Source organism: Antedon mediterranea, chromosome 4 (assembly GCF_964355755.1).
Source record: "Antedon mediterranea chromosome 4, ecAntMedi1.1, whole genome shotgun sequence".
NCBI lineage: Eukaryota > Metazoa > Echinodermata > Crinoidea > Comatulida > Antedonidae > Antedon > Antedon mediterranea.
The window spans coordinates 12,058,871-12,081,954 of record NC_092673.1 but is presented as its reverse complement, the minus strand read 5'-3'; the positions used below and the strand labels follow the sequence as shown (position 1 = coordinate 12,081,954).

The 23,084-nt window shown below is 33.4% G+C and overlaps 1 protein-coding gene across 1 annotated transcript in view; it reads right to left on the bottom strand.

Annotated features, from left to right (window-relative positions):
* The window catches only part of LOC140047557 (uncharacterized), a 31,186-nt gene extending 8,354 nt beyond the window's left edge, over positions 1-22,832 (bottom strand). The window contains exons 1-17 of the mRNA XM_072092598.1: positions 22,786-22,832; positions 20,019-20,478; positions 13,533-14,253; positions 13,044-13,196; positions 12,492-12,728; positions 12,277-12,344; positions 11,718-11,859; positions 11,049-11,179; positions 9,858-10,033; positions 9,092-9,225; positions 6,433-6,512; positions 4,889-5,104; positions 4,159-4,315; positions 3,900-4,027; positions 3,513-3,641; positions 2,317-2,511; positions 67-1,816 (exon numbers count right to left, since the gene is read on the bottom strand). Coding sequence (XP_071948699.1) covers positions 67-1,816; positions 2,317-2,511; positions 3,513-3,641; positions 3,900-4,027; positions 4,159-4,315; positions 4,889-5,104; positions 6,433-6,512; positions 9,092-9,225; positions 9,858-10,033; positions 11,049-11,179; positions 11,718-11,859; positions 12,277-12,344; positions 12,492-12,728; positions 13,044-13,196; positions 13,533-14,253; positions 20,019-20,474 — 4,873 coding nt within the window. The 5' untranslated portion in view covers positions 20,475-20,478; positions 22,786-22,832. The remainder of the gene's footprint in view (positions 1-66; positions 1,817-2,316; positions 2,512-3,512; positions 3,642-3,899; positions 4,028-4,158; positions 4,316-4,888; positions 5,105-6,432; positions 6,513-9,091; positions 9,226-9,857; positions 10,034-11,048; positions 11,180-11,717; positions 11,860-12,276; positions 12,345-12,491; positions 12,729-13,043; positions 13,197-13,532; positions 14,254-20,018; positions 20,479-22,785) is intronic.
* Between the last annotated feature and the right edge of the window lie 252 nt (positions 22,833-23,084).

Below are 23,084 nucleotides of genomic sequence, written 5' to 3'. Positions count from 1 at the left end.
TGTATGCAGACTGAATTAGAATAGCAGCATTTTTCTGCCTACTAAATGATCCTCTACTTTGATAACCTCTGTATGCAGATTGAATTAGAATAGCAGCTTTCTTTTGCCTACTAAATGTTCCTCTACTTTGATAACCTCTGTATGCAGACTGAATTAGAATAGCAGCATTTTTCTGCCTACTAAATGTCCCTCTACTTTGATAACCTCTGTATGCAGACTGAATTAGAATAGCAGCATTTTTCTGCCTACTAAATTTTCCTCTACTTTGATAACCTCTGTATGCAGATTGGAGTAAGATTGCGGCTTTAGTTCTTTTTTGAAAAGACTTCTTTTCCATGTAAGTATTATAAGCATACTGGATTGTAAGAGCAGCATTTTTTTTCTCTTGAAACATCTTCCTCATACGATAACCTCTGTAGACAGATTGGATAAGAATAGTTGCGGTCTTCTTTTTTTGGAATGATTTTTTCCTGAAAATGCACTGCAATAGGATAGTGGATTTCTTCTTCTTTAGAAACAAATTTCTCATCTGATATCCCCTGTACAGAGATTGAATGAAAATTATTGCTTCTTTTTTCTCTTGAAACATTCTCCTTTTTTCGTAACATCTGTAAATAGACTGGATCAAAATAGCTGCTTTCTTTTTACTCTGGTACATTTTCATAATCCTATAACGTCGATAAAATGATTGAATCAAGGTGGCTGCCTTTTTCTTATGAGCAAATATTTTCTTAGCTTGGTAACATCTACAACAAGACTGAATTAAGATAATTGCTTTCTTTGTTTCTTGAAAAACCTTTCTGCACCGATACCCTCTAAATACAGACTGGATCAACATTGTTGCAGACTTTACCTTCATGTATACACGGCATTGTCTTCTACCATCATTCAGTGCCCTCAACCTCTTCTGCAATATTTGTGTTGCCTTACGTAACTTCAGATATGAGGACCTGGCCTTAAATGCTCTGTAACAAGTTTGGATCCGAATTACTTTCTTCTTCAGGTTAAGATAGTTTCTTCGGCAAAGATATGCTTTAAAAGCAGCTTGCACAGTGATACATGCTCCTCTAGTTATACCATAAGCCGTCTTATGAGCCAGCATTTGTTTATTAGCACGGTACCGTCTTTGTAAATTAATTGTGGTTTTTCTTATACTTTGAAAATGTCTGCATTCATAATAACATCTGAATGCAGCTTGGATCTTTGTGGTAGCTTGTTTCATTTGAAGGTATTCCTTTCTGGTGCCATACATCTTGTAGGTTGCTTGAATAATACAAGCTGAATTATATTGCTTGGTTCGTTTTCTTTTTTTAACTTCTCTGAATGTATTTTGTATAATTAAGCAACTATGCCGAAGACGCAAAAATTGCTTTCTTGTATTTTGGCTTAATAGAAATCTACGGAAATAATTTTGAATGGTGACTACAGCATGTTTTATCTGAATATATGTCTTCTTAGCAAGATACCCTCTAAATACAGACTGTATCTTCAAAGAAGCCTTCTCCTTAGTCTTGTAGCTTCTCCACGTAGCTTGTATTAGCTTGACAGCTTTGACTTTCTTAGTGAGCAAACAAACCAGATGATCTCTAAAGGCAGTCTGAAGCTTAAGAACTGCAGCTTTCTGGGTAAGATATCTCTGTCTAACTTGCCTGCCATAGTGTAGTGATCTGTATCTAGTCTGAACAACTGTAACTGCCTTTTTTAAATTTCTGTAAAACTTTCTTGTCTGATACCCTCTTGTATATGCTTGTAGAATTATTGCAGACTTCCTTAATTGTAGAGAACCTTTCCTCAAAATGTAACTTCGGAACCACCGCTACAAAAAAAAGTATCATATTGACTTTCATTTTATAAAATAGAATTCAACTTTGTACAAGTCAAATGATTGTGAAGGTTGAGTCCCAATTCTTTCCCATACATTACTGTGTAATTTTTATTTGAAGGTCACATTTACTAAGTCAAAATTCGCCTACGTCGACATCTTTTTTAGGTCAAAATTACACATTGTACAAGTTGAAGTCACAAATCACAACAACAAATAACAACACACCAATAAAGTCAACGAAACATACACAATTCGATAAACAAGCAAGAAAGGTAATAATGTGGGATCATATTGGTTCTCACTCAGGTTGTATAGCATAGGTTGTGTCCTATAACTGGCGCTGGTAATTATTTCTCCATGACTATATTAAGGAGTTGTTAGCATCATGAGCATGGTTTTTTTATGCTAGACAGCGCAATTAATTGCGAACCAGAACCAATTTTTTACCTTACTTTTACTGTTAGTTTACTTGACAGGGAATGTTATGTTACCTGTAGTATTTCAGCAGCTATTTGTTTTTCTTTCATAAGTTCATCTAGTTTTAAACTATCAAGATGTTTCCTTGCTAAAATACATCTGTACCAAATTTGAATCTTTTTAGCAGCATTAATTCTCTTCCTAAACTGTTTAATCCTGAGGTATTTACGAACAGTTTGTTGTATAATCACTGCTGAGGATTCTTTCACCTATGCAAAACAAAGTGAAATATTAGTTTTTGTAATAACATTTACAGTGTTCTCCTTGGCTTGAGCTCGGGCATCTTGGACATTTTTTTTTTTTCAATTTGTCCGTTTCTGTTAAATTGTGCGATCATGCTGGATTTCCTAAAAACGATCTAAGGAGAGCAAAAAATACCGCTCATTAATATTCAAGACACTGACAAAAAGAACATGGATAGAAATTTCCCATGATGGCGAAAATAAATAGAATTTTACCAACGAAGAAAGAGGCACCGGTGAACTAGCTAAACTTATAAATTATAGAACGATGTGTTGATCATACTAAGGATGCTGACAGAAATCCATATTGTACATAACAGCGCATATTTATTGGACAAATGCCAAGAAACTAGCTTATGAGGATGATGAAAGGTTTCAGTAACCTTTTATATTAAATTTGTTAAATCTGACCAATAAGAGGGTGCTGCGTGTAGTTTTGGTTCCTTTTTTTTATATTCTCACCAAGTTAAGGCTCTGTGTTTTTTTCACGATATCGAAATAACAATTTATACTTCATACATTACACTGATATTGCAACTATATTTCCTACTGCCACTGTCAATATATGACCAAATGAAATTTATTCTGGTACTGTAGGCCCCAAATGTCTTGACACTGAAAGCAGTCTAGAGAAGCCTCCTCCGGCTATTTTCTTTCTAGCCTAAGGCACTTCTAGGCTAGCTAGATATATCCTAGATATTATTAAGGCCTAGATAATAGGCCTATCGTTTACGACTGCCAACGGCCACACAATTCTTTGTTGCATAGATTGTTGAGTGCTCTCCTCTTATTTCTTTAAATAAAGGTCTGCATATGTCTTGACTAACCATGGTCAAAACATTGCAGCCATTTGTAAAGTGACACAGTAGAGGTCCGAAGCATAAATATACCGTGACAGTTCCTAAAACTAAAGATAACCCTGAATAACACAAACTTCCAAGTTAATAGTGACATGATTGGCTTGTTACCTGTCTCACCCGAAGGCATTGTCTCACTTTGTATAATTTCCATGCCGACTGAATTACACGAGCACAGCTAGTCTCACGATGTAGGGCCAAAAGTCTAACACAAAGGTGGCTAACATAAGTGATTACAACCTAGAAAAAAAACAAATGTTTTGTAGTTTTAATTTAGCATAATGTAATAATAAATGTACGAGTAAAAAAAACAAACCTTATTAATCACTTAAATAAACTGGATATACTTAACTGAAAAAACGTAAATGAGCAAATTTCCCAGAGCTGAACTATCATAAAATGATTATTGCAATTATATATATATTTATTATATGTTGTATTATGTTTAGAAATCAAATAAAATTACCTAAAGAGACAAAACAGTTCCATTAGACATACCTTTTCATCAGGAATTGTATTAATCATATCTTTAGATTTAACCATTAATGGTACACCTCCAAGTTCCTTAACTTTATCAAAAAGTAGTTTATAATTGGCTCTTTCATTTTCAAGTTTCACATCAGAAGCTGAGGATCACCATGAAGAAAAATAGACTATGGTAATAGTAATTTATTATTTATAAATAGCTTTGGCTACTTTAAACTGATTTGGTAATGACAGTATCAGTATTAATCAGTATTAAGAAAAAGAATATTACATTGGCCAGGTGCTGTATCAGTTTCTTGACCAAAGTTTTGAAACCATTGTGTCGTGTCCTGTTTGATGGCTTCAAATGGAAGTAGACCTGGATGGTAATGGTGAACAAGATAGCATAATGCACGGCCATCAGAAAATGATACAGTAAAATTATCTATCTGTAAATTAAAATAATATAACAATATTAATATTATAACTTGTTATGGGAGAAGTTAGGACAAGGCTAATACCAGTCGAAAAGACAGCACTCCAATTTTGGATGCAATTAGACAGTGCACAACAATACAGGTTGATTTTGGTATGCAATCGGTCAACAGCCTTTACTTGTGTAATGCATGGTTTCTCGTTGTGTATAACAAGAATTATCACAAACAAAATTCAAATTGCATATTTACACAGCAAAATTGCACTCTTGATGAGTAAGGATTCATTAAGTATTTAATCTGTGACCCACAATCATCCAATCAAATGACAATCTACTCAGGCGTGTTATAAATTAATTTATTTGTTGTTTCCTTAAAAGATTTTTCACCTAACAATAAACAAGCCCTGGTTCTGTGACTATTTCAGCATTTATACCCGCTACGGCAAATAAGAAATAAGCCTTGACCTTGATCATATATTATTTTTATGCATGAACTTAAAATCTGAAACGATGTAAACTTTCATGCGTGTGTTTATATTTTGATCAACACAACATATGGTGACAGTCAAATTCTATCAAATCTTACCTGCAAGTTATAAAGTGAACACACAGCTTTGCACCATTGCAATAATAAACTCAATTCTTCATTCTTTAAATAAATATCACTTGAAGAATCACAACCAACATGATGAGTTAAGCTCTCTTTACTTTGTAGTGAAGCAAGTGTTGTGTTCATTAGTTGAATCCTCTTGAGAACACCTATTTCATCTCTCAGTTGATTTTTGTTGAGAAAAACTTTAATCTGGACAACAACAAAAAAACAATCAATATACATTATAATGAATAGAATGAATGTATAACAAAAAATAATAGAATATGGCTATGATTTTGCAGCATAAATAACAATATTTGTTATTTAATCAGATAATTAATTAAAAAAATTAAGTGCGCATGATTAGTCATGACCAAACAACCAACATAAACAAAATGTATGTCACTGCGAAGCATTATTCCCACCTCTGTGCGTAATATATATTTAAAGATGTATTGTCCGTTTGACTAATTAAAAAAAATTTTTTTTTAATATTTCGAAAAAAGTGGGTCATTTTGAAGTATCATAATAGTTATTAACTTTCACCAAAAATTAGTTGGGAAAAAAAATAATTTAACCGAAATACGGACGTTTTTTTGTTCAATAAATAACTTTGAGTTCCAGTCAAAGTTTTCGATCAAAACATATCTCATAATGCAAGGCGCTTGTTTGGCTACTTTGTACGCATAATCATAAAACATCCTCGCAATCTGTGTGAGAACACCTTCTCAACCGTGACGAGTTGTAAACAACCCTAATTAGCATCATGCATAATGCATACTCGTGGTTTGAAATCTTTGTTTACTTTCGCTCGTGACGATTTTCCAGACGAAATGCAATCAAATTAATTTACCTGTTAATTACGTAAACTTGTTGTTTTTGCCTCAAATTTTCGACTTTAAGTGAATAACTTTAATATTACTTTGTCAATTTAAATTTAGAATATTTTTTTTTTCATTTTTTGTGTTTCAAGGGACAATACATCTTTAAGAAAAACATATGATATTTTAATAAATTAACTTAAAGATGTATTGACTAATTCCAAAAAAATAAAAAATAACAGATTTTGAAAAAAAAGTGGGTCATTTTGAAGTATCATAATAGTTAATAACTATCACCAAAAAATAATTTAACTGAAATACAGACGTTTTTTTATCAAAACATATCCCATGAAACGTGCTTGTTTGGCTACTCTGTATATGCATAATCATATTAAAAACTTCCTCACGATCTGTGCGAAAATACCTTCACAACCGTGCCGAGTTGTAAACAATCCTAATTAGCATATGCATAATGCGTACTCGTGGTTTAAAATCTTTGTTTACTTTCGCTCGCGACGATTTTCCAGACGAAATGTAATCAAACTAATTTAGCTGTTAATTATGTAAACTTGTTGCTTTTGGCTTGAATTTTCGACTTAAAGTGAATAACTTTAATATTACTTTGATATGGCAAATTTAGATTTAGAATATTTTGACCTTCATTTTTTGTGTTTTAAGGGACAACGGTGTTGAAATATAGAAACCAACTCTTCTAACCTGCAACTGAAATATTATTGTCCATAGAAAATGTAGTGTCTTCTCTCTGTTTCCATCTACAATGACTTTAGGATCTAAATCTGAAAACAAATCATATAAATGAATAAAAACTTTTTATTTGATCATAATATAAACAAGATTTCTGCATTTTGGAAAAAAAAAAATTTTAGGGTACATTTTAAATTTTATATATTTAACAACAACAATGTAAATATCAGGATACTGTTTGGTTTTCATTATATTACATTATTATTGTAAATTTTATAGTTAGCATTGTAATGTGGTTTTAGTAAATTTTGATTGTAGAACGCACCTTCATATCGAAGTGTAGCACTGTTACAAAAGTGTATGTTCAAATAAATTATTATTGTTATTACTATACTACGGTATATTGTCCTCCGCTGCTTGTACAATGAATAAACCATGGTGCAATGTAACGAAGTGCTTGTAGAGTTTCATGTACAAATAGCAGATTGGTTCAATGGTCATTAGATTCTACCTGTTCCATAATATAATCAAATATAACATAGATAATTGATGATCAATCAATCAATCAATGATTTTATACATATTACATAGCTTATGTAAATACGTGAACGTGATTGGTTGAAACTGCATCACATGACTACCGCTGCGAGGATTGTAAATCGTATATATCCTCAAGTACGATGATATTGACTGAGTAATTTTCTCGTAATTATCGTGTCCCTGCCATTAAACATATAAAATCCAGCAAGATCTCAAGTACAATAATATTGACTGTGTAATTTTCGTGCGGCAACACGATATATAAACAAAAGTCATCTACTGGGACTTAAACTTGCAATGAAATTGTCACTCCAACGCAAGACAACGCTTCATGCACTGCGCCACGGAACTTGCTTGAAGAAATTAATCAACTAAACTATTTAAACTATGCATACATAGCGCCCTCATTTGTTATTAGTCCTCCCTAGATGTGATGAAAGACCGTTTGTGTACGTTTGTGACGCGGCGAACATCTGGTGATTCGGCTCAAAAGGAAGACAAATTATTATTTATTCGGCCTGTACCTGATAATAATATTATTATTAATGTAGGCTTATTGGTGGAAATTCTTTCTTTATTATATAAACGACGACGAACGTAATTATCTGTATATTATTCTTCGCAGGGTAAGGTATCTAGGCAGGCTTGTTTACATACAATACAAAAAGGAGGCCTAGACTTTTGACTATTTTTTATTTCCATAAATATATGAACACAAACCACACAAATGCAGAAAACAGTGCAAAACCTTGGCAATGTTCACATCATTCTTGTACATTCATTGCTTTAGCAGATGGATAACTACATTATTACAGAACCTGAGATTTATACAAGAGGCGAAGAACTGGTAATGTATCTACTGCTCCTTAAAACTTAAAATTGAATGTTTATGTGTATAAAAAAATAGATTTTTATGCATCAAATTATCTATGTTATACTGTATTTGATTGTAATGGAACAGGAAGAATCTGATGACCATTGAACCAATCTGCTATTTGTACATGAAGACTCTACTAGCACTTTTTACTCGGGGTACCCGAGTCTAGTACTTACTCATTTTCTCCTCCACCATCTGGACACTATTGAGTAAAAAGTGCGATTTTTAAAGTACTACTCCTCCCTTATTAGTTGTAGTATTGAGCTGGGATTTGGCATGAACATACTACAGGGACATGTCCTCAAAGCTATAGAGCCGGATTTTTAATTTTTTGTTAATTAATTTGTTTAATTAAGAATCCACAATGTGTGACACACACCACAGCGTTATGTAGTTATATGGTTATATGCGGCTTCTTGGCGTAGTGGTTATCACGTTTGCTCAATACGCAGAAGGTACCTGGTTCGAGCCCGGGCTAAACCTTTTTTTTTAAACTTTATGGTGAAAAGTACTGTATACGCAATATGATAATTATACACAGTATATCTTATTATTATTTTTTAAAATACTTATTTTGTGTAATCGGTAATTATCACTTTTACACATGTTTATTTTGCTTTGTGCTTATTACCATTTATTTGTAATTTAAATGGATTACAAAACTTTCTGTAACCCACAATTTCAATGTAAGAGGTTTCGTAGTGTAGTGGTTGTCAAGTCTGCTTAACACGCAGAAGGTCCCGGTTCGAGCCCTGGCGAAACCTATTTTTCTTTAAGTTTCTAACTGTATACGTCTGTATACAGCTTCTTTCGCTGTACCCCGAGTATTGCACATTCGTGCTTGTTTTACATTGTTCATTGTTAATTGTTTATTCATTGTACAAACAGCCGAGGACAATATAGTATAATTCATAATTGGTAAAATGTCCATACATTAGGCCTACTATAAGTTGAATAGATTTTAATCACATAAACATTGCTGCTATTACTGTCTTTCAATTTAAATTTTATAGAAGCATAATATAAATGCCTCCTCCTTAAAATTAAATTTCCTTTCATTTGAGACCAAACACAATGACATTTGTGGTCTCTGAACCATTGACACACCCCCCCCCCCCCCTCTCATTTTTGGATAAATAGTAAAATTCCTACCAGAATCAAGTGAAATTGACTTCTGATTTTTTTCAAACTGGCCTTAAAATGGTCAAATTTTGGGATACCATAATGAAGTTTATATTGCTGTGTTATACTAACCTTCAACTTCACGGCAATTCTTCATGGCGTTGAAAACTACTTTCATATTGTGAATTTTTTGCAAACGGCTGATGGCGGGAACACGAACATCCCCAGACAGTTTCCAATCTCTGATCAACAACTCAACAATTCGACTAAGATAAATAAACAATATTTAAAACAACAGTCAAATTTATAATAAACATGCAAACAATTAATCTATTAATTCCATTATGTTTGAGATTCGTCACTATTGTTTGATTTTTTTCAATTGTTATTTTTTTTTCTTCAATTTTTTGACCTAAGTCAAATTTTTATGAAAGTCCAAATTCAATACAGAACACATTACTGATAAAGGAGGCTTAGAACAAGACAATTCAAGGCTCAGTGTGTAAGCCAATATGTAATTGCGAAGTAGGTTAAGCCTAGGGTCTAGCCTTAGCGTGGCTAGTGAATGGACCTAGGCCTAGCATTTTTTTTTACAAATCTGTAAGTAGAAGTTCACTTAACTCAAACTTTTTATACCAGTCCCATTAGATTCGACTTAGGCGGAGTCGACTCTATTTTTATAATAATGTAATAACATACAAATAATGAGTGCAATGGTACAAATACTTTCATGAGGTAAAAAACGAAATTCTATTTTCATAGACATTCTTTATCAGTGCTTATGAATGGATGACTGGCACGAACGCTAGTAAACCAAACCAAGTAGCCTGATCATTCGGGAAATTACCTCATGACATTTGTTAGACACTGTACAAATAAAAAAGCATAAGGTACATACACAAGTCTTATCCCACATCTTAAGTCTGTTGCAAGGTTAGTAACTGAAAAATCAAACTCATCTAGAGGAGTTTGTTTATGTGTTACACAATATCCAAGAAAACTCAAATGCCGAGTCACATCTCCTTCACCTTTAAGGTATTCTTTTGAAAATGACAAAAGAAGCTTACGATTCGACTGAAATATATAAATTACTGTATATCAATTTATAAGAAAGTTACATATGTTCGACATTTCTAAAGCTCTTAGTCTTACCACAATGACATTTAATTTAAGAGACTATTTAATATTATCAATAGGAAGTTTTCAATTGTTCTCTATTTATTGTAATAAATTGTTATATTCATTACAATTTAATAATAAACTTGTCAGTAAAATTGTCATTGTTATATCTTATTTTATGTATTTAGGCACATGTGGCTAAGGAATATCAATAGTAAATTAATCACTCTATCGGATAGGTGCTAATCTCCCCTGATCAGGGGCCATTTTGTGAACAAGTCCACCAGGGTAACTCCTACTCATCTTAAATAATGAACTGGGTTTTTTAAAAGTGCACACGGACAACTGTGTACACTGGATCTTTGAATTATAGTCTCCAAGAAAAACCAAGAGAGAGAGAGAGAGTCAGCCTCGAACCCATGGCGATAATTTTAGGTGCAGTAAATGGCGCCCCTGCCTTAACCACTTGGCCATTGTGATCGTAATCGGTTGATTTGACCTTTAAAAGATCACTAGAGTGTTTTACCAAAGAATGACGGTAAAATTGGCCTAGTGATGTGACCTATACTTTTAAAATATATTTTCCTGTATTTATAAAAAATACATATTGAGAGTGTTTGTTTTGGTATATTTACATTATTTTGCACTCATATTAAAAAAAAAATTGTGTTTAATATGATTGAATAAAGCTGGTGCGAGAAATTATACCCACTTAACAAAACACCCAAGTATAAGTCTGGCATTGACCATTAAGCCCTGGTGCAAATGGATACGTATAATTTTCGTAACATTGTTTTTTAGCCCACAAGGTAAAGTTGTTAATTTCTTTATATGCATTGTACATAACATTGTTATTTTGATAACACATTTCAGTTGGTTACAATACTATATAAGTAAGAGCTTACAGGTATATACATTTTGATTGATTTGACATAGAGTGTCAGATGGTAAAATATGCGTATACAATTACCTTATACTCTGAATCTTTGTAGAACAAGCAAGGATCGTGATCAATAAGCCTCGTTAACTTTGCACGATCTAGAAACAGAACCAATACCAGGAACTTCTTTAAAATGAACTTATTAAGAGCGTCTTCATATCCTATTATAAAAGAAAAAATTGTACAAATTATACTACAGTGCCTATGTTTTGCGGAGACTTTTGGAGAATCTTTGAGAATACCTTTAATAACAGATTTATAAAGAAGTGACATAATGGAACTTCCAAATTTAAAGTACTGCAACTCTCACTTTTTTTAGTATTGCTTTATGGTTTATCATGGCCACAAGAAATGATAACTCCATCCACTCCATTATTTTATCATCTCAATTTAATTTGTTTTTATATTAGATAGAGGCTACGAAAATAGCTAGGCCTTGCCTAGACTAATCTAGGCCAGACTAGCACTAACAGGCCTAGAAAGATGCGAGGCCTACCTAGAATTTGAAAGTACAGTACTGTATACAGGCTGTGTGATGTTTAAATAAAGTGTTATAAATTAAATAAAAATGATGAAATTATCGGTCATTTTAAGCGTACATAAAATCCAGGGAATGTAAAATCAGTGTATATAAAACAGAGGTTCTACTGTATGCAAATATACGAAATGAAAATTAAAACACATATTTGATGCATATACCTGGCCTAAAAAAAGCTGGTACTGTTGGATGAGCAAACTCTGCAGCAATATCTGGGTTGTACAGCATTCTAGTGACAATAAATCTAGAAAGTCCGACCACATCATCATTGTTTTCAATTGCCAACATTTCTCCATATATTGTCTGCAATGTGAAAAAGGTAATTAATGCAATTCATTTTGGAAGACAAAATCAATTGAAAAATGTTTTTGATTGTTCGCTTCCCTTTGTCTTCATGGTAAATGTATATTTATAAGCAGGTGTAAAATATTGTTGATTACTACTTGGATATCCTAAATAAACAATTGATTTGATCGGTACAGTAAGACAGATGAACAAGGCTTTATTTATATAATGTTATATAGTCATGGAAAATTTATATTCATTATGATTCTTCCCCATAAACTAGGCTCCCACCAGAATACAATGCACTTGACCAATCATAAGCAATAGAACGGAATATCTAATTGTCAAAATAATTACATGCATCATTAATCCAGTTTAAAATTCTTAGTGCACAGAAAAACTGCCTATAGTAATTACACAATGCTGTCAACTTACCTCAAGACCTATACGCAACCACAGTGGATTATAAGATAACATCATGTTCAGTAAGTTCTCTTTTATACCTTTATTCAAATTAATAAGAAATAAAAATTTTTTAAATTTCATTTCTAAATATGAAAGATCACAAAATATATAATAAGGGCCAATCTTTATACAAAGCTATGGAATTATTGCTCTTTGAAGTAGGAAAATGAAATAAGCAAATATACCATAGTCAGCATGGATATGTTTATCTTTTCGAATCTCCAACCCTCCTCTTTCAACTTCTGCTTCAATCTTCTGAATGACTCGTATGACTGGTTCACTCTGGAAGAGAGAGCATGCTTCTCTACGTAGCCTATTCATTTGTCTTCTAGCAGAGTATGCTCTTAACGACAAAACCTCTTTAGTTGGAGCTCTAGTATTCCCCATTGTACTTGCTGATAAGAATAATTTGGATGCATTCACTAAATGGTAAGAAAAATGTTGTAGTCAGTTTAAAAGTGGTTTGAAAATCTAAGGTGGGTACTAACATTTCTAGCATCTAGCATTTCGTTGTGCGACAGCAAAATTTCATTTGAATACGGTTAAGATAAATACAAAATAATGAGAGTTGAAAATTTAACCGTAAATAAGGTCAAAACTAGAAGAAACAAATTTTCTTATCCTGTTGGATAAAAATACAGATAAAACAATAACTATGACGTATAAAGAATAAAAAACATACTGTACACATAGATAGTGAATATTATTGTGTAACAGAATAAAATAATCTAATTTACCTTTTGCAGACTTGCACTTAGGATCCAGAGAGTAGTCTTCTGGTGTCAGAATATAATTCAACCATTTTACAAATCCTTGTTCTTGTTTGTCAATCCAACGTTCATCATAGAACATATTTTTTGCTGCAAATGGCATTGGATGTCGTGGAATATCTAGATGTACAAAAAAAATGTTAATGTTCCTCAATCTTTGAAAAGTTCGATGATGAAGTAATATAACAGTACACTAATAAGTTCTATTTGGCAAGTGATTAAATTGTAGGACATTAGTAAAAAAGTCTACATTATAAAAGTTAAAAAACTTTTGTCAACTTTCTCAAAACTGGAAACCCTGAAAAATCTCAGTACAGTACATCAACATTTTGTAAGGTGACAAAGTTTACATTGAGAAAACCAGAACATTTTAGGTTTTTTTTTTTATTGTTCAGCTCATTATTTATGCTGTCATGCTAAAGGTAATCAGTACAATTAATAAACTATTATACATACCAGCCTTTTTCAGCATTAAATGCGATATTGCAACTCCTTTCTTTCCTTTTTTTATTGGCCTTTTGTGTGATTTGCTGGGCATCTTTAAAGCCTTTATTTGTATTGGAATAGAATTTTTCAATTTCTTTGGTGATACATTTTCAGTGCTCCCTTCTCTTGATCGTTTCTTCCTTAGGGTGGATGTTGTACTCTTTTTCTGCACTGGAAAAGTGACGTCTAACAATTGTGATGTCTTGGGCCGGATACTTTTTGAATCATCACTTTCATCTGCTTCTTGGTTAACTGTAATATTAAACTGTTCTACATCTGAGATGTTCGTAGTAGTAGTTGATTTATCATCATAAAGGCCTAGAGCAACAGCTGGAGAGCATGGTAATTCACTTAGTGTTATAGTTTCTCTTTTAATGTTAGATTGTATTGGCAGATTGTTGTCAGTTGGCAAGATACTACAATGTTCAAATACATGTGGACTTGCAGTTTTAGTTGAAATACTTATTTGTTGGCAGTTTTTCAAAGGTATGCCATCATTTGTCTTGCTTCTTTTCTTATTAGTACGGCGGTTTGTACTACTAGACACAGGATCGATGTTTTCTACATCAATTTGTTGCCTTAGCTTTACTTTTTTAAGTTTCTTTCTTTTGTCCATCACTTCATGTTTCTGAGATTTTTTTATTTGCACTGTGTTAGAGAGCTGAGTTGATACCAATGATGGTCTTTTTAACTGGAAAAAATTTAGTTTTAAATTAATTAATGTAGACCTACTGCATGACCAATACATAAAAACACAAGATTTTCACTTTCTCCCCAATTATGATCTCTATCAGATATGATCCAATAATCCTCTATAAATGAGTTTACATCTTAACTTGTTCATAGTTTACATACTTGTTTACATCTTAACTTGTTCATAGTTTACATACTTGTTTACATCTTAACTTGTTCATAGTTTACATACTTGTTTACATCTTAACTTGTTCATAGTTTACATACTTGTTTACATCTTAACTTGTTCATAGTTTACATACTTGTTTACATCTTAACTTGTTCATAGTTTACATACTTGTTTACATCTTAACTTGTTCATAGTTTACATACTTGTTTACATCTTAACTTGTTCATAGTTTACATACTTGTTTACATCTTAACTTGTTCATAGTTTACATACTTGTTTACATCTTAACTTGTTCATAGTTTACATACTTGTTTACATCTTAACTTGTTCATAGTTTACATACTTGTTTACATCTTAACTTGTTCATAGTTTACATACTTGTTTACATCTTAACTTGTTCATAGTTTACACTTGTTTACATCTTAACTTGTTCATAGTTTACATACTTGTTTACATCTTAACTTGTTCATAGTTTACATACTTGTTTACATCTTAACTTGTTCATAGTTTACATACTTGTTTACATCTTAACTTGTTCATAGTTTACATACTTGTTTACATCTTAACTTGTTCATAGTTTACCGTATATTTCGGTGTATAAGTCGCACCTGTGTATAAGACGCACCCCCTAACTGAGAGTAAAATATCGGTATTTTTTATATCGTCGGTGTATAAGACGCACCTTATATTTCATCAAAACAATGTTTTTTTAAATTGTAATCAATATTATTGTAATAATATATTTTGTTATATCTGCAACGGCGTCCTTTATTTAGGTTTTTTCTTACCTAGGCTCGGCCGCGCCCAGCCTCAACAGCCGCAACATCGAGTGCACGTATATGTGGACTAGCCTCGCTCGATCATTTCGAGAGGGCGGACGTTTTCACGGACAATCGTATTCGATTAGTATCTATGTATCCGAGAAGTGTGTACGCTAGGTCCATGCTATAATCACCTGGAGAATATACTAGTCGAATACAGTACACCATGTGGCCGCCAAGAAGGGCTTGCGCTGGGGGTACGACGATCGTGCGTATAACTACTGTATAAATAAATACTATTCCAATCGTACGTAAACGTTTACAAATGAAATTTTATCGCCATAATGAACAAATCTTTTCATCATATTTTTAGTATAACATCATGCTAAAATGCCTTGAAAACTAGGCAGAAGCAGGTTGCCGTTACGTTAGTTAGTTACTTTAGCTAGGCCTAGCCTACTCAGGCCTAGCAAACGAGGTGACGATAGCCTAGGCCTATGTACAATCTGTGTGGTGAGGCATTTATGTTCGGTGTATAAGACGCACCCTTAATTTAGAGGTCAAATTTGCGTGTCAAAAGTGCGACTTATACACCGAAATATACGGTACATACTTGTTTACATCTTAACCTGTTCATAGTTTACATACTTGTTTACATCTTAACTTGTTCATTAACTGTACCATTGAAATTTAATTTTTACAATTATATAAATAACTAAGAAATGCTTTATTTGTAGTTTTTTTTAAAGATTTAAATTGATTTTAAAAAATATTCAAAAATATTGTACTTATTTTATTCAAATATCCTAATTAAATTTACTGCACAAATTTGCTTTGATCGTCTCAGTCTTGCATCTTTTTTTTAATTGTATTTTTATAGCGATATTCTAAAGGTAATTTTTGTTTGTACAGTATGTAAATTTGAATCAAATTAAAAGTAATTGTTGAATTGTTTAAAAGCTATGTGGTAGGTCTGCTACAAATGCACTTTTAAATGGAATTATTTTTTATATCAGATTACAGAATGAAAATTTGGTGCAATTTTTCTGCAATGCCACATATTTTTTTAAACCAGAACCAGAAAAACTGAACCATTTTTGTTTATATGACCTTGAATTATCATACTCACTCTTAATCTTAAAGTTAAAGGGGGGTTCCGGGTTTAAAATGAATAGTAAAAAATATAAAATATAAATAATTGTTTTTCTCTTGAACGGTAAAAGTTTCACTTATTAAGCAAGCGGTGAAGCAGAACGAGGGCTGTGAGAAGTGAAGCCAAAATTGCAAGTACAGCTACTGTACGGCTATATGACACTGTGTTACAGAATAGGAAATTCGTGAAATGGTTGATCTTCCGATGACTCGTTATCATTAACCATATAAATTACTTTTGTAAAATTATGCTTTTGTGATGTATATTTAGTCATTTTTCCCATTTATCAAGTCAATATTTTATGAAAATGCATTAAAACAGTGCTCTCTCTGGCATCGTCATGTGATAAGCAGATACAGTATACAATACCAAACTGGTCGGGTCGAGTATACCCCGTCTATAATCACAACATGAACGATGTACAGTATTTGATTGAAGGTCGACTCGACCTACCGGAATGGTATAGATAATATAGCTTGAATGAGATAGTTGGAATACTAGTATTGCTAATTTTAACAAGTGTAGCTAGCCTAATAGTAAAAGGCCTGGTAGTATCAATTCGCATAGGGTCTACTACACTAGATAGCTCAATTTTTAACTGGGCCGGATCAGCTAGTTTCCTGCCTACTAGGTCTACTTGCTTGATGCAGTATCCGCTTTTTTGGAGAGTAAACTGTTTTAGACGATATTCAGGACACCATACGTGCGGACGGCGATCGGACCTAGCCCTAGTTTTGCCTCAATATTTACAGCCGATTTTGAAGAACGTTTTAGGTTTAGATTGTTTAGGAGTTTGGTTGATAGGATGGGTTTGGAATCCACTGAGTTTTGTTATTTATGGGCCAATTGTCTAGTATGCTAGCTAGGCCCGTAGCCATCGTGACATGGAATCTACGCTCGCGCTAACCGCTCGCCAATTCGCCAATGGCGACTGGAGTCTCCATTTGGCGAAAATAATTATTGCCTCGTTCGCCAAATTGGCGAAAACACATTTCCAAGCCTAGGCCTAGCCTGATCGGCGTGACTTCTTATGGGAGCGACAATTCGCCACACTTCGGTACTTTCTGACTCGGGTACACTTTTTACCACCACAGCATTTTATGTGACGACGTCATGATCGCCTTATTCATTTTTTTTAGTTCTGTTTAAACATGCTCAGAGCGTGCCTCGATGACGTTTTAATGACACACAGTTAATGTGATTGGTTCGTGGCCGGCCGTCGTCGACGTGATGATGAGCGAATAAAACTAAAAGGGGAAGTCCCTATTCTTCGACGTAGAAAATGAACTTCGAGAAGAAAATGTAAACAGCAACATGTTTTATTTTATTTTTTTTATTTTATTTTATTTAATTTTCAGGCAAACATACATGACAACACAGCGGTGCAGCACCCTGAGGATTGCCATGAGTGCAAAGCACTATCGAGATGGCTCTCCATATACTGCACTAGAACATATAAGACAAACATATACACAAGATGCTCTACATAGACAAAGACTTATTATTAAGTCTTTGGGAGTGGAGTTGTAAATTGTCATGAGAAAAAAACCCTGACATATGACAGGACTTGAACCCAGGACCCTTAGATTGGTAGCCAAGCATCATAACCACCAAGCCACAGCTCCACTCCAAATGTGGACGATTACTTCCGTAAACGAGGCTGTTCTGTTATTTAAAAAGGGGAATTTTAAATTTAACAAAGTAATTACCTCAATAGTATAATGTTAACATGTTTAATTTTATTTCCCTTTCGATTATTCTAACCGAAAGTTGCGCTTTAAATTGAATAGCTAAGAAACAGCGTATACTCCTCCTACAACGGCAACCCTGGCCAAAGCGCGTTTCGGCCGCCTACATAGAATGGGTTACGGCCGCTGCATAGCAAATTCAAAGCTTCTTAAATTTCTGCGGTACATTTCTTCCTAACGTACTTGTTTTATAATAGATTGATAAATATTCCACTTATTAAATAATTTAATAAATCGGTAAAATTGACGTTTCGAAGCAAATATTCCATGATGAGAGGCGACATTTTTCGACATGCCTCGTGTGCGGCGAAGACTAGTTCAGAAAATGGAACAGTCCACTGCGAGGGTTATCGAATCATTAATTAACGCGCTAATACATGCATACCATGCACATTGCCTGGGCGACGGTAATTTAGTAATAAGCGGAGAACTGAATCCCCCGTAAGGAAAATGGTAAACACTGATATTTATGGTAGGGATTATTTTTTTCAGTGGTTGGTCTTGTTGGCTTCTTCGCACGAGGTCCACGCAAAGTCAAATAAAACGATGTGGTTTTATCAAACAGAAATATAAATTAGCTTTAATTCAATACTAAATTAGCCAGATTTTGATAATGAGAAAGACTCAAAAATTCAATTTTTATCGTTAAAATTGACATATGAGGCGGATGTACATAATAATAATAACCGATTTACATATCAAAATAAAGAGTATTTAAAGCCTGATAACATGCAACAAAAATTACTCCACCACTTATTATGGACCTCGTGCGATCGGGTGCGAAAATGGGTAGGTGTTTTCCAAAGTTATTTTTAGCGCGCGGATTTCGGCTTTTGTACCTCATTTTTAACTAGCGTTTTCTATTAAAATATTTAATAAACATAGATTAAAAATATATAAAAACAATCCCTTAAACAAGATCTTTCCAGGCATATAATTTTTATTCTCATGGGTACATAAGAAATAGTATATTTTTAACTTCAAAGACACGTCACTTTTTGAAATTTCACGAACGTGTTAAAATCGCAGTAACGAAAATCAGCTTTATTGGGATACCTAATAATAATATAAATGTAAAAGAAGTAAAATAACAAACAAATACATGCATTATTTATTTAATAAACATTTTTGCGAATTTTTATGGTTTTTTAAATTTGGCTAAAGGATTTTCAATTTGGCTAATGTTTCTCAAAACCTTTCGCCATTCTGGCGAACGAAAATTTGACCTTAGCGCGAGCGTAGGGAATCCCTAGTCAGATTGGCTTTCACCCATAACAAAAAATGATTTAGGCTAGTGTAGTATGTGAAGCTGATAATTTACGATATCTGTACTATAGGGGTATAAAAATAGTATAATTTATGACTCCATTGTTATGTTCTACTTTATCTCAACACGTGAGACGTTCGACACGCAACTACACAGGGCCATTTTGTGTGTGTTTTATTAACATAGAGGGCAGCATAACTTAAATACAATATAATACATAACATCCATGATCTGTACTAAATTTCGTATTTCATTAAATGTCAAATAATCATAATTATGCTACTGTTATTAATACAATTTAGGCCTAGCTTAGAAAATCTACAAAAAATGTATTTCACAATGATCGGGTGGTCGTCGTTTGACAGGGGAGAGAGATGTAAATTAGTTGACAAACACAACATACATGTATATGACGTCGCGAGTTTGGAATCCAGAGTGATGACGTGATTTTGTGAATATCTCATGAACATTAACAAGCTTCCCTAAGCTGCTGAAAAACAGACTTTCCATGAATTTACCCTAAAATGTATATTAAATTTATTTTTTTTAATTTCTCGTTATTACTTCTTCATTCTGACATGTCTATATTGTTATAATATTTGTTATTTAAAAGCAATTTCAAACCCAGAATCCCTTTTTAAGTAGTAAGATATTGATAAACGTACCTTTTTTTGTGAACTTTGTATCTTAGCTGTACCGACAATTATGATTTGAAGTCTGTGCATTCCTTCAAATTTGAAAGTCACCAGTTGTCTTACATTTCCCTCTTCCACAGGACACCAGGTGATTGGTACTAGCAAATGTTCTTCACTTTGTAATGTCCATTCTGTTTTAGCAATATCAAATCCTTTCTCAAAAGGAAACTTTTCTAGATAGACATTCTGAATAAAATCACAAGGATTCTCAATACGTAAATAGCATGTTTTAATTTTTCCAATTAAAACATCGTCAAAACATAGAATAACTTTTTTTGTAAAGTAAGTCAGTTTAAGAACAGGAATATCATCTTGTACTTCCAAGTTCTGTTTATGTGGTGTACCAACAAACCAAGAACGGCGTCTTTTTCCTTTTTGAGCTCCGTGGTTCCCAGTAAGAGGACTGCATAGTGAACCAGTGTCCATTTTTCTACAAAATCAAGAATTGTTTTTTTAAACATTATTTTAAATATAAATTAACAAAATTCAGTACTGTTTTACTTTTACTTTCATTAGGTTTTATCTGCCATCTGAGAGTATGCCGAGAACTCAATTATAAACTAGGCCTAGGGAGAGGGCGCGGTACCCGGACATTGTTGGTACTCGGACACCTGATACTGTTTACTTATGGATATGTATAAAATATTGACCAATCAAATAATTTTTCGTCATGAATTATTCATTACCGATGTCACGTCGCTGGGTAACCGAAAAAAATTACAATTTTCCATGAACATCGCTTCTAAAACAGTAATTTATGTAAGGTCAAGTTCAAGGTCACACATGATTTTGGGTTTTTAAAGAAACTTATAAGGTCATAGGTCTTTAAATCTACACCAAAATTATTCACAATGTGTAAAAAGTAATAGTTGGTTCTTAACTCTTACTTCGTTGTAAAAAAAAAAAAAAATGGCCGCTACACATGGATAAGGCTGATAAAGGGCTTCAAATACCAAGAACCAAAATGGTACCCTGTTTTAGAAGTTGGACAGTAGGTGGCGCTATATATAAAAACATGTAATTAATAACTAAAATTAATTAGTGGATCGCATTTTTTAAAGTAATTCAATATCTCTATACAAATCTAATATTACAAATAATTTTTTATTGAAAAAATGTGAATATAAACAAAACATTGAGGGCGTCCGAGTACCGATCCTTGAAGGTCTAGGTAATACAGGGCCCTTCTAGATATGAATTTAGTTGTTGTTTTTGGCGACACTATTATTATTAGTTATACCTGTATTTTTAAGTTTCTATTAAAATTATAAAAGTTTGTCAAAATGTACAATTTTAGCAATTGTGTACATTTATAGTCTTATCGTCCGAGTCCCGCACCCCCTACCATAGGCCCCTAGAACTGATTTACAAATGATACACTTGCCGCTTGGCTATTGGGCCCAATGAATAATGATTAAGACTATCGAGATCAACGTCAACGGCAAAGATGATCGGGCCAAACGTAATAAAACGATCGGCCTCCGATCGTTCATCATGGGTCCATTTTTCTGTTTACCTTATTTTATACTTTTACTTTAATAGTCTCTAGGCCCCTACTAGCCTAGGCTAGAGGCTCTACTAGCTAGCTAGCCTACAGCTATGTGGCTGTCACACCAAAATCAGTCCGGGCCAAAATCGGTCCGGCGGACCAGTTTTGGCTGCCAAAATCAGTCCGGGGGACCATTTATGGCTGCCAAAACCTGTCCGGCCTGGATAAAATCGGTCCGGGCAGTAGGACTGTTTTTGGCCGCCAAATATCGTCCGGTCTTACAAATATGGTGCGCAAAATGAGTCATAATGTATATATCATTAAAAAAAGGCCATGATTAGTCATTATATTGAAAACTACGGGGTTTTATTTGTTATTTTATTAATATTATAAATTAAGCCTGTTTTTTTTATTATCATTATTAGTAGTAACTCATCAATAATTAGTACTAATTGTTAGGCTTTTTGTATACAATATGTATCTCTGCCTGTTTTTAATCTATTTTGTTCTTTTTTAACATCTTCGTTTCCCCATGATGTTAAAAACAATTAAATTTATTAATTATTTATGGTTAATCAATCAATATATAAATTCAATACAATTATTATAAATCAATTATCCAATATTGATTAGGCTGAGGAAGGAAAAAGGCCTCAATCATAAATAAAATCTAGCTGGCAATATCAGCGTTCATGTGAGTGTGTGGCAGGCCGAAATATGAGTGAACACCTAAAGTCATGTTTTTAGATAAAATACATTTATTTATAGTATTTATCCGACAAGATAACCTTACTAATATATATCATGGGATATTTTTCTAGCCATAAACAACTTAAAACAGCATCATAGGCCTAGGCTAGGGGCCTAGTAATTCAATTAAAATCGACAGAAGAAAAGTTCGGACCGATTTTGGCAGTGGCAGACTGCTTTTCCTTTTGGCCACTATTTTAGAGCCAAAACTGGTCCGGCCGGACCGATTTTGGCCCCGGACTATATTTATCGTGACATGGCCTCCTAGGCCTACCTACTAGTAATACTAATAATAGCCTACCTAGGCTCTAGCTAGGCTAGTACTAGTAGACTAGGCCTAGCCTACTAGCTAGTCTAGCTAGGCTAGTAGGAGGCCTCCTAGCCTAGCTAGGCTAGCCTCTAGGTAGGAGGCCTAGCCTACTAGGGTTAGGCTACATTCACTAGCCTAGGCTAGGTCTAGACCTAGGCCTATATTATAATAATAATAATAATAATTACACAGTTTATAGCATAGTATAATAATAGCGACAGCACTCTCGATGCACATGCACTGCATGTACTGTATGTACGTCGTGTGTGCACGTCACACAAAACACAGCAGATCATCAACGTTTATCAAATTCAAATTCTTCTTAAATTTGAAAACAGTATGCAGTAACCAATGAAAAGCGCTGCTTAAACGTAAAAACCACCACACCGTATCGAATTACAGTAAGTTGCGCATGGGTAAAAGCTTAAAGCTTTAAAATAATATATATAATTTATAACAGTAGTATCCCGTTTCATGTATATTATAT